Source organism: Mastomys coucha, unplaced genomic scaffold, assembly GCF_008632895.1.
Source record: "Mastomys coucha isolate ucsf_1 unplaced genomic scaffold, UCSF_Mcou_1 pScaffold23, whole genome shotgun sequence".
Classification (NCBI taxonomy): Eukaryota; Metazoa; Chordata; class Mammalia; order Rodentia; family Muridae; genus Mastomys; species Mastomys coucha.
In genome coordinates, this window is record NW_022196906.1 from 70,514,751 (window position 1) to 70,529,180 (window position 14,430).

General features: G+C 37.8%; 1 protein-coding gene across 1 annotated transcript in view; it reads left to right on the forward strand.

Moving 5' to 3' along the window:
• Nucleotides 1-14,430, forward strand: part of Bmp5 (bone morphogenetic protein 5) — a 121,601-nt gene that overhangs the window by 89,967 nt on the left and 17,204 nt on the right. The window contains exon 4 of the mRNA XM_031344363.1: nt 9,522-9,716. Coding sequence (XP_031200223.1) covers nt 9,522-9,716 — 195 coding nt within the window. The remainder of the gene's footprint in view (nt 1-9,521; nt 9,717-14,430) is intronic.

A 14,430-nucleotide genomic window follows, 5' to 3' on the forward strand; every position in this document is an offset into this window, starting at 1 on the left:
TCCCCTACACTGGAGCACAGAACCTTCACAGGGCCGAGGTCCTCTCCTCCTATTGATGATCGATTTTCAAATAATTGTATACAATCCATTTTGATCTATAGCTCTTTCTCTCCTCTCAAGTTCCCATCCTTTCATCCTCAGTACTTTTCCTCTCAATTTTATATACTTTATATATTTTTTAAACCTACTTAGTCCACTTAGTGATGTCTGTATGGGTGTAGGACCATCCAGTGAACCAGGGGCTGTGCCCTTGAAGAAAACTGACTTCTCCTAACTCCATCAGCCATCAGTTGCTAATAGATCCTCAGCTCTGTGTGGACCTTTGTGAGTCCCTCCCCTATGCATGCTGGGAGTTTGGTTTGGTGCTGTGCAGGTCTTAGGCCACTATTGAACCAAAAGGCATATTTTACCACACTATTTGTGGTTGTAGTTCCCAGGATTAGAAACTGATTAAACTGTTGATAACTTGACCACGCTGATAACATACATAGTATTTCCCAGCTCATCAAAAATTAGCCAGTAGGAACAGCTGGAGTCAGTACCAGCTTGATTTCTTCATATGCCATGACTCAACTATTTAGTTTCTTCATATAGATTTCTTCATAGGGTCTTGCCATCACGTTCTGGAAGTTAACCGAGAGAAATAGCAATAGCTTGTAATTTTTGGGAGGGATGGTCTGTGGGACTTCACTGACAAACAACTGAAAAGAAGTAACATATACTTGGCATAAGATTTTTATTTGGTTGCTTGTCTTGTCTTGGGTAAGCATTGTCCCCTGTTAATAGGATGACTCCATTAATACTCATATGTGAATGATGCATGCATACATGTGTGTGTGTGTGTCTGTGTGTGCATGTGCACGGGTATGTGCAGATTTTTAAGGCCTGTCTATAGTAATAGGTTTTCATCCAGCATTTTCAAAGTTCTTTAGTGTTAGTTATTCATCTCCGTACTCAGTCTTCTATCTCGCTACCTTTCTCTTCCTTTCCTCCTCCTTCCTTCTTTCCTTCCTCCTTCATTTCCTTTTTGAGATAAAGTCTCACTATGTAGCTCTGGATGTCCTGGAACTCACTATATAAAACAGACTAGCCTTGGACTTACAGAAGTCTGCCTGCCTCTAACTCCCTAGAGTTCTGGGATTAAAGGCATGCACAACTATAGTCAACATCCAGCTGCCATATTTATTAATCACAGACAATTTCCAGCTCTCAGGACATATAGGTATGTCAGGACATGCTTGTGAATATTTTTTGAGACTTCTGTATTATGCGTATTTGAAAATGTGTGTATGTGCTTCTGTGTCTATGTGTGCATGTGTGTCTGTGTGTGTGTTACCTGCTCAGGTACATGTAAAAATGACAAAAGAGGTAATTGGATCCCCCAGGAGTGGAGTTACAGACATTTGTCAGATATTCTACTTGTTAAATAAGTACTGAGAGGTTCCGAACTCTGGTCCTCATGGTAACAGAAAGAAATCTGAACCACCAAGTTGTTTCTCCAGCCCCTTGAGAGGTCGTTTAACCCTAATTTATCAGTAACAGAGTCCTACACCTGTTTGGTATATTAGTCCATTCATTCCTTCTTTTGTTTTGGACATATTTAAAAATGTCATACAATTAGAAATGTATAACACACAAAGGAGAATGCTTAGTTTAAAATCGCTCCTTTAAATGTCACTCTTAAGATGATAGCCCAAAGTTTCAGGAAAGGCATTATTCTTACACTTTACATATTAACCAAAATATGAAGAATTGTTAAAAGAAAAACCTAACTGTGTGATCTAAAGTTAAAAAAAAATTCAAAATACTGCTTACCTTCCAGGTTCCAGTAACATCAAAAGAGTTTAAAATCTAAGCCTTTTTTGTTTGTGTTTGAATTTATGAGTAAGTGTGACTCATGTGAAAACTTGAGGAGCCATGTTAAATTACGTTTGGAGAATTAGAAGTTTGTATGCTTGTATCTAGAAGTAGGTCTGCCTTTCTGCTTTACAATCCAAGCTACGCATATATTCATCAAAGTTGAAATCTGGAGCTAAATTAGAAGATTCATAATTTAAGGCCACACTGACTTTAAGTATGTATGGAATTCAAGTAAATAAAATTATATCTTGACTAAAGTGCTTAAAATGCAATATGAGCATGATTTAGTATATATGGTAGGCAGAAAACTCTGTACATTTAAAATAATTGGTTTTCAAATAGTGCAAAATCCAAGTGTATTTTAGAGTTATTGAATCCATGACTTACGCATACTAGAGTCAAACTTAACTGCAGGCTGAATGTAAGTGAGATCATGTAGACATGTCAATGTAAAACTGAGGACTGATTTGCTTTCTGGGTAGTCAGCAGTAATGGGTGTTGTATGTCTTGCGTCAAAGAAAGGGAACTTAATTTGTTCATATTCCATCACAGGTGTTCTGGGTTAGTCAGTCAGCAGCAATAGGTTTATAGGAAGGCTTAAAGAATTTATCCTAATGTCTTATCGTGATATCAACACTTACACTCTGATAAATTCTTAAATGAATGCTTTTCAGATTGCGTATCCTCCAGGGAAATGAAACGCACTGTTTTAGAAGCACTTAGCAGTGTATCGGTTCGACTCTGCTTTCTGTCAGAATATCTTCAATAACCCTGTTTTGAAAGCATTAAACATGTTTGATTTTATATTTCTTCCAGAAGGAATCATCTAGAAATGCAAGGCAGGAAGTTTAGGATAGGCTTTTGGTACAGTACAGTGGTCTAACTTCTCTGCTATGGTAAATCTGAAATAGTCTCAGCTGGATTCTTGGCGAATTTGCCCTAACCCTCTGTTCTCAGTGTTTATTCAAACCAGTAAGGTTGGAGTGGTAGAAACTGAAATCTTAAATCTCCATTCTCTATTACAGAACAAAATTTAATAGAGTGGAGTTCAGTCTCATTTATTTTTCTTATGATTTCTATTTGAGGGCAATAATCCATTCTTTAGTAGACACCTTTATACTATTTTTTTTTGCCTATACTGTAATTAATAAAGCAATGAAAAATGCCCATGTATATGCTAACAATTTCTCCTTTCTTTTTATCACCTGGGACCCGCACAACAATTTTAAGGTTAGAAAAGGATTCCTTTTTGCATACAGAGATTGATTGGGCATTCTTTATTCTATAGGCAAAAAGATAATACCAGTGCCAGCATAAAATTCTAGGCTCTTATATCTTTTAAAAAAACTAATTACTGTGCTTTATAACCCAAATATTTTCTTAAACATCAGCTGAGTGTTTTCTTCACAAATGGCATCCCTTTGTCTCTAGAAGCCTTTAGGGAGAACACTGGAAGGCTGCCACATTTTTCTGCAAGCCTTCAACCCTCTTCACCTCTCTCCCCCTCTTCCTCACATGTGGGAGAGCACACATGTATCTAAACTTGAACAACTCCTCACAACCAAGTTCTTTGTCTCCCGTCATCCTCTCATTGCATTTCTGCCCCTGTCCAGTACATAGCTTTACTACACCGTATTTTACGAGGGAGTTATTTTTCTCCCTTAGCATTATCTCTTGCATTAGTACAGGACTGCTAATGTCTTCTGATTGCAGGTCTATTAACTTAGAGAGCTCCTATGATTCTTTGAAGTCTCTGCTGACTCTGATTCTGATACTGATTTAGACCCCATTCTGTTGCTGCCATCTCTCTCACACAGGGAGAATATATTTTCTGTACTGTGCCACTCTGATAATCAAATCCCAAAGTAGGAGTAGCTCCTAATGTTTTACAAAAACTTAGACTTAAAAGGCTCGCTGTATTTTCTCTTTGTTTCTAGGATTAGAGGTGAATTGATTGTAATAGAGCTAGAGACAACTCTGACTTACAGACTCAAAAGTCACTTCGTCTTTATCGTCTTTAGTACCTTGCTCTAAATAGCTCACCCCCCCATCCTCTTATCGAAAGTAAATGCTTTTTCTTCACATAATATATCCCGATTATGGTTTCCCCTTCCTCTACTCCCAACTCTTTCCCATCTCCCCTGCTATCCAGATCCTCCCCCTTCTGTCTCTCATTAGAAAACAAATGGGCTTCTAAGGGATACTAATAAAATAAATTAAAATTAGATAAAACAAAAAAATTAACACATTGGAATAGGACAAAACAAACAGCCAGAAGTAAGAAAGCCCAAGAGAAGGCATGAGAAACAGAATCTCAGGAATCTGAGGAATCACACTCAGGAATCTCAGAAAATCTGGAAGCCATGATAAATATGCAAATATATACTGCAGAGTAAAATGAGATAAGAGAAAGTATATAAGTAAAATCATATTGTTTTCAACAGGAAAAGCCCTGACATGACATTGTGAGACACTGTGACATTTGGAGACAGGAGTCTCCGAAGATGCCTCTGTTTGTTTCCTGTTGACCATCTAAAGTTGGGCATGCTCCCTGCACTCAAGCATAGTTTGTCTCCCTAGTGAGTCAGTCTCCCCTTAGAGGAAACTAACATTTTTATTTGCAAATGGTTATCAATTGGACGTTGCTTCTGGGTTTGGGATGTAGGCCTGTGTCATCTTCTTTCAGCTCTAGGACCCCATCTGGTGCAGAGCCCTGCAGGCCCTGTGAATGCTGCCTCAGTCTCTGTTGAGTTCGTATGTAATTCAGTCATGCTGATTTAGAGAGCCTGGTTTCCTTAGTGTTCTCCATCTCCCTGGCTCTTACACTCCTTTTGTCTCCTCTTCCATAGGAATCTCTGTGCTTCCAAGGGATGGGTTTGCTGGGAACATCCTGTTTTGGGTTGAGTGTTCCAAGGTTCCCTTCTCTGCTGTGTGGTTGTGGGTCTTGTGTTTGTTCCCATCTCTTGCAGGAGGGAGCTTCTTTGATAATGACTGAACAAGACACCGATTTGTAATTATAGCAGAATGTCATTAGGAGTCCTCCCCAATCACTTTTTAGACAGTGGCATTTGGTTTTAATCTAGGCCCCTGGGTTATCCCGTCTCAGGGTCTTGGTTACTCAAGCAGTGTTGAGTACAGGTTTGAGCACGCCTTAAGTTAAATCAGATATTGGCTTGTTATTCCCTCAGTGTTGTACCATCATTTCACTAACATATCTTGCAGGCAGGAAACCATTGTAGATCAAAGGGTTTGTAGTAGGGTTAGTGTTTATGTTCTACCTTTGGTAGCGTGCAGAATACTTCCCTGTCCAAAGAAGCTAGAACACAGGGGTGAAGACTCTGTGTAGGCACCAGGTCAACTTAGCCATTCTGTTAGGGGTAAGATGGAATCTCAGGGAGTTTTGATTTCTATTACCCTGGTGGCTAAGGATATTGAACACTTTAAAAATGTTTCTCAGCCATTTGAATTTTCCTCATGTAGAATTCTGTTTAGATCTTTATCCATTTTCCAAACTGGTTTATTTGTTTTCTTGCTATATAGTTTGGCAAGTTACTTATATAATTTGGATATCATTACACTATCATACGTGTAGTTGGTAAATTTTTTTTCCATTCTGTAGACTGTTCCTTTGTCCAAATGTATCCCTGTTTGATTGAACCTGTTAAGCTCTTGCTATTGCATGATATGTATGAGTCCTAATGTGCCCAACTGTGGATTCAGGCTAACATCTTTACCTTCCCTATGTTAATGATCACTTAATTTCACATCCTAATTTAATTTTCATTACATATTCAATCTGTTTTCAGTCATTGTGTCTATTTTTCTAACTTGGAAATTACTACAAACAAGGGCAGCTTTGAAGAGCTTTGGTAATATAAAAACACAGTTTTCCTAAATGGTAATGCTTTAGGCTCCATCTATTTCATATTTCCAACACCTAACATATATTATAAATTTAATCATAAAATTAAAAATGAAATAAATTTAAATTTTTCCACTATCTTTATTACATGTAATATATTCTATGATCCTCTCTGCATGTTTAATGAAAATAGCTGATAAATAATTCAAAAGGTTTAACCAACATAATCAATGTAGGCATATATTAATTAGACGAATATGTCAAATAGATAATGCTTTTATAATATAGTTCAAGACCAAGAGTAACTGAGCAAGCATGAATGTACAAAATCTTAATTGTTATTTCACTGTTGAAATAAATAAGATATCAAGAAGAAATTTATTAATATCAAAGTTATTTTAAAGGGAACTCACATTGAATTGAAGAAATATTTGGCTTCGTATACAGTATCTTCCTCATCAAATCTCAAGAAAACTGTTATTTGCAACACATATCTTTACAAATTTCAGAACATAAATCTTTAAAGCAGATTTATTTCTCTATAGCTAAAACCAAAAATACTGAGAATCTTTAGAATTAAGAAAAGAGAAAGAAGCGTTGCAAACTGAAGGAAACTTGGAATGTGGAGTTAAGTGCTTTTTTAATTATAAAAGTCAATGCCTTTTGTAATGACTAGAAAACCAATTTTTCCACTGTGAAGTCCTTTACAGTAACCTGTTTCAGAATCAGAAAGATCATATTTTAAAAATGGTCCCTGCAGTCATCAACATATACAAGTAAAGTCTAGCTACTGTTAAATTAACACTTCGTTAAAATATCAAAGTAAAAGTTTCAACAAATACTTTTTTATGTTATATTTCAAAACAGGACAAAAAAAATGAAGAACAGATTGCCAGTTCTATTCCACAGCAGTCAAGTTTCTCAGTTTGCATTTTCTTTTCTTTTGAGGAGCTCTCTGTTGCTGGAAACTCTTAACCGATTTCAAGGGCTCCACCTGAATAAACACGTTGTAAAAGTGTTTATGTATTGAAGTGGGTCAGTTCAAGGTATGGTATTTGGCTGGAACTTCTAATTTCTCTTTTTACGGCACAAGGGCTGCCAGAAGGAGGAAGTCTGAGCTGAATTAATACATTTGTTACAGTGGAAGTAAAATGGAAACTACTCTAACCACAAATCAAACTGCCTCTTTCATTTATGCCAATGATAAAGTTTTTCTAAGAGGTATATACACTCTGGCACAGAGCCACCATAAGTTTGCATTTGAAAGGAAAACTTGTATGCTTATTTGTTTAAGGTTTACTGCTTGGCTTATTTGTAAGCCTTCTCTTGGTAGGAATGACTGCGGAGGGGCTTGTGAGACAACTCCTCTCTGGTACAGGACAGTTGTTGATGAGACCCATGATGCTTGGATTGGTGCAAACTTTCTTTTAAGAGGTAGCATCATAACACGTGAAGGACCATGTATGTGTGCATTCACATATACACACATACACACCCTCTCTGTCCCTCACAACAGCTGCATGAACTCTTACAACACACTTATTTTTTGATGGTAGAAATTCTCTCGGTACAATTCACATGCACAAAAACAAAACAAAACAAAACAAAACAAAATCCATGTTTATATTGTCAAAATATACTCTGTTACAAACAAGGGCTTATTTGGTCAAAGGCCACTGATACCATCTTAGGGATTTGCTTCCCTTTTCTTTATTCTCGTGTTGGTTGGGTCTTCTGGTGGACCTTGTAGTGGAGGTTGCTTCGTAGTCTTGGCTGAATAAATATTTTAAGAAAACATGCACATTTCTCAAGGGGCAAGCCAGAGTCAATCATGCACATATTTCAAGCCGTGTTATATATTACTCTTACAGGATCAGTAACTTCATATCTAGACTAGTAACTGCAATAAGTCTGAGTAATTTCCATAGAAAGCTACAGCAGAAAACGAAATAGTTCACCCTCTTTTTGGGTGATTTCCATAGAACTAGAAACCAATCAATGGTTTTCTTTGTGTACATAAGTATAGAATATATACTAACTACATATATATTATATATATCATCTAGTTATATATTATATAAACATATAATTTAAAGTGACAATTACTTTAAATTGGGAGCATAGTAGTTAACTAACTCCTATAGTGTTTGTGAGACCATATTTAAATAATGCACAGGAAGCACCCAGAAAATTATACAGTATGCTCAAATGAAGTACTCCAAACATACTGGTACAATTATAAATATTATCGCTACTCCACGGCAAAGGCAGTTTAAGTCACCCCAGTTTCTAGAGCCTAGGACACCCTGACTTATAATACATTCTGGTTTCTCCCTCGTTCTCTGGTGTGTAGCCACATGTACATATTAACAAGGGTCTAAGATATAAACTAAATGTAAATCAAGCAGACATTTCTAAGCTAATGTAGAACTTCCTTCTTTGTATTGTGAATCACCAGACTTCATTTGAGTCTTCTGAAATCTCAGGCAACTTTCAGTTTATGGAAATTTGCTGGGAGAGTAATTTAGAAATTTCCACATTACTGAGGCCAGCTCTCCAACACTGCCCAGGCGAGATCCAGGGCTGCTCTCCTGAGTGCCTGTCCAGCCCCTCATCTGGGAAATGTGGGAGAACATACCCTGGTGGTGTGGGTGTGGGAGAGCTGGCAGGTTGACCAACTCAGCTACCACCTTGGCCAAGATCCAGGCCCACCCCAACATCTGCTCCATCTATGAACTGCTGAAGCATGTGAAGGGGCCTCTCCTGCAGATACAAAGCTGCAAGATCTCCATGACATAGGACAACAACAGGATATCCAAGAGGAGTCCTGGTGAAGATGTGGTATTGATGGTGTAGCAGAAGTCAGAAAGCCTTAAACCAAGCCAATGACTCATTGCAATGAATGTTTGCAAGATGCATGGATAAAGAGCATACTATGTGACACAATGACATACAGTAGCATCTAGAGTGAGGTGCTTATATCTATCTATCTGTCTGTCTATCTATCTATCTATCTATCTATCTATCTATCTATCTATCTATCTATCTATTTTGTTTTCTTTTTGTGGGGAGGTTATAAAGGTGGAGGATGGGTATGAAACAATGGGGAGATGAGTGAAATTGGGGTGCATGATGTGAAGAATCAATAGAAAGTTAAAAAAATTCCACGTTTGTTCAAATACATTTTACAATGAGAACGGAGTTCACAACAGGCTGTATTTCCAACAGTCTCCCAGAATGACAGGAATAATGCTAGTGGTAGAGTAAATAACTTTGGAAAGTTTCATGACATTGGCCAGAAGTGAGGGGGAAAGGCTAGTGGTACTGATTTACCCGAGAAAGGCTGAAACTAGCTGGAAGAAGTAGAAAGCCCCCTAAGGCATTCAATCTTTATCAGTTAGAGAAATAAAAATTATAGGACCTTTAATGCAGAAAAGCCCAGATTTGACTTTGGAAACTATATTTGATGTGGAAATTTCTAGACTGATGGATAAGCAAGTCTATTACTTTCCTTGAATTCCGAAAAAGTGTAAGTGAATGAGAGCAGCCATGGGATGTCACCTGGTGTGCCTCTATGTGTTCTATGCTGTGGTGGAGGGACAAGACAGACACAGATGCCTAAATATTTATTTAATCATAAATATCAAGGTTTATGAGAATCCAATCCTTAGTTTATAAAGTCTGTAAAGAAAACATTCTGATAATGCTTAAATTGTTTTCTCCTTTTCAAAGTACTACAGAGCTCATTCACACTGCTTTATCTTTCTCATAAACCACATGTTTATACATTATGTTCTAGGACGCAGCATTAATGTAAAATCTGCTGGTCTTGTGGGAAGACATGGGCCTCAGTCAAAACAGCCGTTCATGGTGGCCTTCTTCAAGGCAAGCGAGGTACTTCTTCGATCTGTGAGAGCAGCCAGCAAACGGAAAAATCAAAACCGCAATAAATCCAGCTCTCATCAGGACCCCTCCAGGATGCCCAGTGCTGGAGGTAAGATAGAATGAGCATGACAGTTTTGTTCTGAGAATTATTGGGTCACATGTTGCAAGTCAAGTTGCCACAATAAATTTGCCAGCTGCATATACCTCCATTTGGTACATTAAATCATCTAAGCGATGTTTCTAGCATCCCCAGAATGTTTCACCAGTGAATCACTCAGTAATTCATTTAAAAATAACTATGATGTGCCTTCATGTGTTGAAAGATTCCATTCAAATTAAAATCAAGCTGGCAGTAATAAAGTTATGAAATGGCTAAGTCAACAAAGTCTAGCCAACACGAAATGACACAGCTTGCCGGCTGACTTCCTCAAGGAATAGTCAACCAGGTGAATACAGCATACAGTTCTTTCTTTCGTGTTTAGGTGTGAATCGTGTAGCTCTTTGGAGAAACAGGAACAGGGCAGACTGTTGGACAGTCAGGATGTGTTTGAACGGAATCTTTCCACACATGAAGGCACATTATTACGGGTGGGCTGAGACCTGGCCTATCCAATCTTACACATACATAAAACTTTTCAGCGAAACCTTACAGATGGGCGGATGATAGCAATCTACTTTGATTTTTAATTTAATCCCCTTTTGGCTGGAAGAGGAGATAAAAAGCACTGCTGATCAGAAAGTAGGCAGTTGCCTGTGACTTAGCTACATACATTTTGTCAAGAAGGACCTTGGTTAGTCTAGGCTACGAGCATGTTTCATACAAGATGGAACTGATGTCTACATTATTAAAAGAACCTATTTCCATATCCTAGCACATGTTTCCTGATGTATATGATTTTATGTTTACAGCCACTGTATATGTACAGTATTTTACAAGGCACAATGGATGAGCAGATAGAGAGAATAGCTGTGACTCTCACCAACAGTATTTCAGCAAATTAGGAATCTAATTTCAAATAGTTCTTAATAATATTTTTAAAATCTTCATTTTTTGGTGTTACTTCAATGTAACAAATCTCCTAGAGCCTGAGTTTCTTAAAAGGTGGAATTCATTCACCCTCCTAAAGTGTAGTTGCCAGATGAATCATGTTAGGCAGAAATTCATTTGGTATGTCTAGAAACAGAAGCAACAGTAGATAATTACATATGGTACTACATTTTGCTGAATTAAATGCTATGTATATAAAATGAATCTTTCAAAGAGAGTTCTATTGAAGAATAATGGTAGTTTTATACTACTTCGTTAAGGACCCTCACAAAATATTTAGCTTGGCAAAAACTATAGTCTCTAAATATGAAAATGGAGAAAAATAATCTAAGCCCCCTTTCCTTGCAAAGGCTACCTTGTCAAAGTTTATATATGTATTTATGTGTATATATGTACACATACACACACACACACACACACACACACATATATATATATGGTTTCTGAATTTGACTGAAATATTTTTGACTTAATGTAGCACTGTGCATAAAGAAAGGAGTTTTCTAAAACTGAGTAGAATAGTCAATAATTTTTGAGGAAACTGGAAAGCACAAAGGACAGCCATGCTCTTATTATTCAAGCTTATAATTACTCTGGCAGAAGGTTCCAGCAACCAGAATCATCAAAGTCCTTTTCCCTGTGGACCAACTCTATTTATCTTCTCTTCTTGACCACAAAGTAACAAATGTCCTTCTATAACCATCGATGAATAAAACATATGGAGCAGCAGGCAGGGGCCTTTTCACCAGTTTCCCAACACGTTTAGTGTATGTGCTTATTATAATATAGACTAATATTTCTTTTTTTGCAAAGTTTGTCCTTGGCAAGCATCTCTGTAAAATATGTGGTAGATGGTTTTGAAGCTCATTCATATTTTGATAATAAGAAAGTAGCCGGTTTTCTGTGAGACTTAACCTTTCAATAGGTAATAATCAAGCAGACTGGAAAAGCCTCCTAGGATTTGGGCTAAAAGGTGGGGTTGAAAGAGAGGGAAAGGTAATATAAACAGAACACTTGATACTCGGGAGGCTTGAAATGCCAGGGAAAATGTAAAATTATCCAAATATAAATAATAGATGCCATAATAGTAGCAGGTTTTTATAATAAATGATAGAACCAAGGCTCCCCGGCTAAAGCACTGTAGAGGCAGGTTAAAGAAAGTAATGATAGAGGTTTGTCAATTTGCAGTTTTAAATGCATCTCATAAAATATTGGAAGTCTGAAAAAGCACTAGGCATAGGAGAATCAAAATCCAGGACAGGCCATTTTGACTTAGTTCACTTTTGTCTTGTTTCAAAGAGTCTTATACTGGGCACGGTGAGGTGCTTGTATAATCCCATTACTTATGAGGTTGAGGCTAGAAATCCAGAATTCCAAGCCAACCTGAATTCTCTAAAGATTGTGTAAAAACATAAAAACAAGGGGGAGGGAGGAAGGGAGTAGAGAAGCAAAGAGGGATGATGAAAAGAAGGCATGAAGGGAGGGAGGGAGAAAAAGGAAGGGAGGGCAAAGGGGAAAAGTGAGAGTCCTTCCTTAGAACTACTCAATGTTCCCTGTCCTGTACATAATTCTACAGGAGAGCCAAGAAGAGCATCTAAAATAAGGTACGTGCCCACCAAATGCTTATGATTGCACCTGGAAAACTAACTTCCAAAAGCAAATGAATATTTGTAGAATCATTGCTTTCAGAGTTTTCAGAGATTGCCAGTCTCAGGACCTTTGGCTGTGAGAAGGTTGAACAAGGATCCTATAAAAGATAGAGGTAATGTCATATTGACCATGCACAATAAATTTCTTTTTTTAATTTTTTGTTTTGAAATTTGAATGGTAGAGAAAAGACGAAAAGACAAGAGCTACGTTTTAAGCCAGCCACTCTTGAGGGTACAGAGGCTTTCGGTTGATAACGTTTTCAAGGAACTCATGGACCATGATGTTGTTTCAAGAGTTACATAAAGTGCTCCAAACAGCAGAGTATTAAGAGTCTGTGAAAGCTAACAGGAAATATGCCAAGTCTCAGCTCATGCCAGAACTCTGGAAAACATTTTACCACATACTTAGTACTAAGAGTCCTTGAAAGTGGATCTGGTCATGTGGTGGTCCTACCTAAAGCCTTGATGGTGTCTCGGGGTCATTCTCTCACACAGTTAATCCTAATTCAAACATTCTGCATGTATTCTCAAATCCAATAAACATTACCTCTTGTTTAATATACAATGGAAACATAGCTTTTAAAACATATCAATCCAAACAAGAGACTAGAATCAATTAAATCATCTAGGGATGCTTTATAATATATCACCAGGAAAACATCATAAATGATACATTTTATGTATTTTAGATGTGATTTGGTCATGTTCCTAGTAAAATGACCTGATTCTTTTGAACTGTCACAGCATTTTTAATAAAAATAGAATTAGCGTAATCATATAATTTTAAATGAACATTTTGCTTGTTTCTGAATGAAGTCTCTAAAATTAATACTGTAATGAAAGTCCCACAGTGCGGGTAAGCCAGCCTTGAAGGTGTGAGTGTGTCACTTGTCTGCCATGTGGTGACTTGGGTGAGGGAGACATGTCCCTCCCTTGCCCCTTGCTACCAATGACAGGGAGGAAAGCTGATCCCAAAGACATCAGAGCAGGAGACCTGGCCTTATCACTCACCTGCCTCAGCACTTGGGAGAGCAGGCCCAGCACCTCATCTGGTCAGCCCAGCAGAGCTGCCCCTGAATGTTGATGAGCAAGCCCTTGGGGCATGAGAGGGAGAACCAGCAGGCTGACCAGCTCAGTTAACTCTCAGACCCAGATCCAGGTCTTTGAATTGGCAACCCCAACATCTACTGATGAACTACTGGAGTGCATGAAGGGGCTGTTCCTACAGATCCAAAACTACAGGGTACTCCATAACATACGGCAACAGTAGGATATCCCTGAGGAGTCCCAGAGAGGTATTGATAGGGTAGCAGAAGCCTTGTACCAGACCAATGAGTCAATGCAATGAGTGTTAGCAAGCAAAGACATGTGTACAAAAGGGTACACTGTGGGACACACTGTGACATACTACAGCTGCTTCAATGAGATTTTTTTTTTGTCTGTAGGGGGAGGTTGCAAGGGTGAAGAGTGGGTAGGAGGACAGGAGTAGATGAGTGAGATTGGGGTGCATTATGTAAAAAGAACCAATGAAAAGTTAAAAAAGGAAAATCCTGCAATGCTACTAATCTAGATGACCTGTATAGAAATTAACATTTAATATTTCTTATTTAAAAATCATTTAAAATTGATTATTCTGTGAATTGTGAAAGATTTTAGAAATCTTTCCCAAGCAATTACTCTGGCACATCCAGTATGTCTTTAGTTAGCCCTATCTCTTTATTGGCACATTTAGTTTTCTATTGTCTATCCATTAATACTAACTACATCACTTACTAGTTGTGTAGTTTTGGATATGAACACTAGGTGACCGTTGATCATATTTACTCAGAGTTTGTATGGATGGGTCAGAAAAGGAGTCAAACATAAAAGCAATCAAATAAATGCAAGTTAAAGCCACTTGAGATTTTACATCATCCCAGTCAGAAAGTCAGGCAATGGCTAGAACTAGAAAATTTTTTTTACTGAATGCGGTAAGCCAGACTCAGAAAGACAAATGTTGCATGTTTCTCATCTGAGGTTCCTGGTTCCATAGTGTCACATGTCTGTCTGATAACCTGAACAAAAGAAACTCGGGGGTCAAAAAAGCACCACAGAGGAATGTGTAAACCTGACCCAGAGTGCTGCTT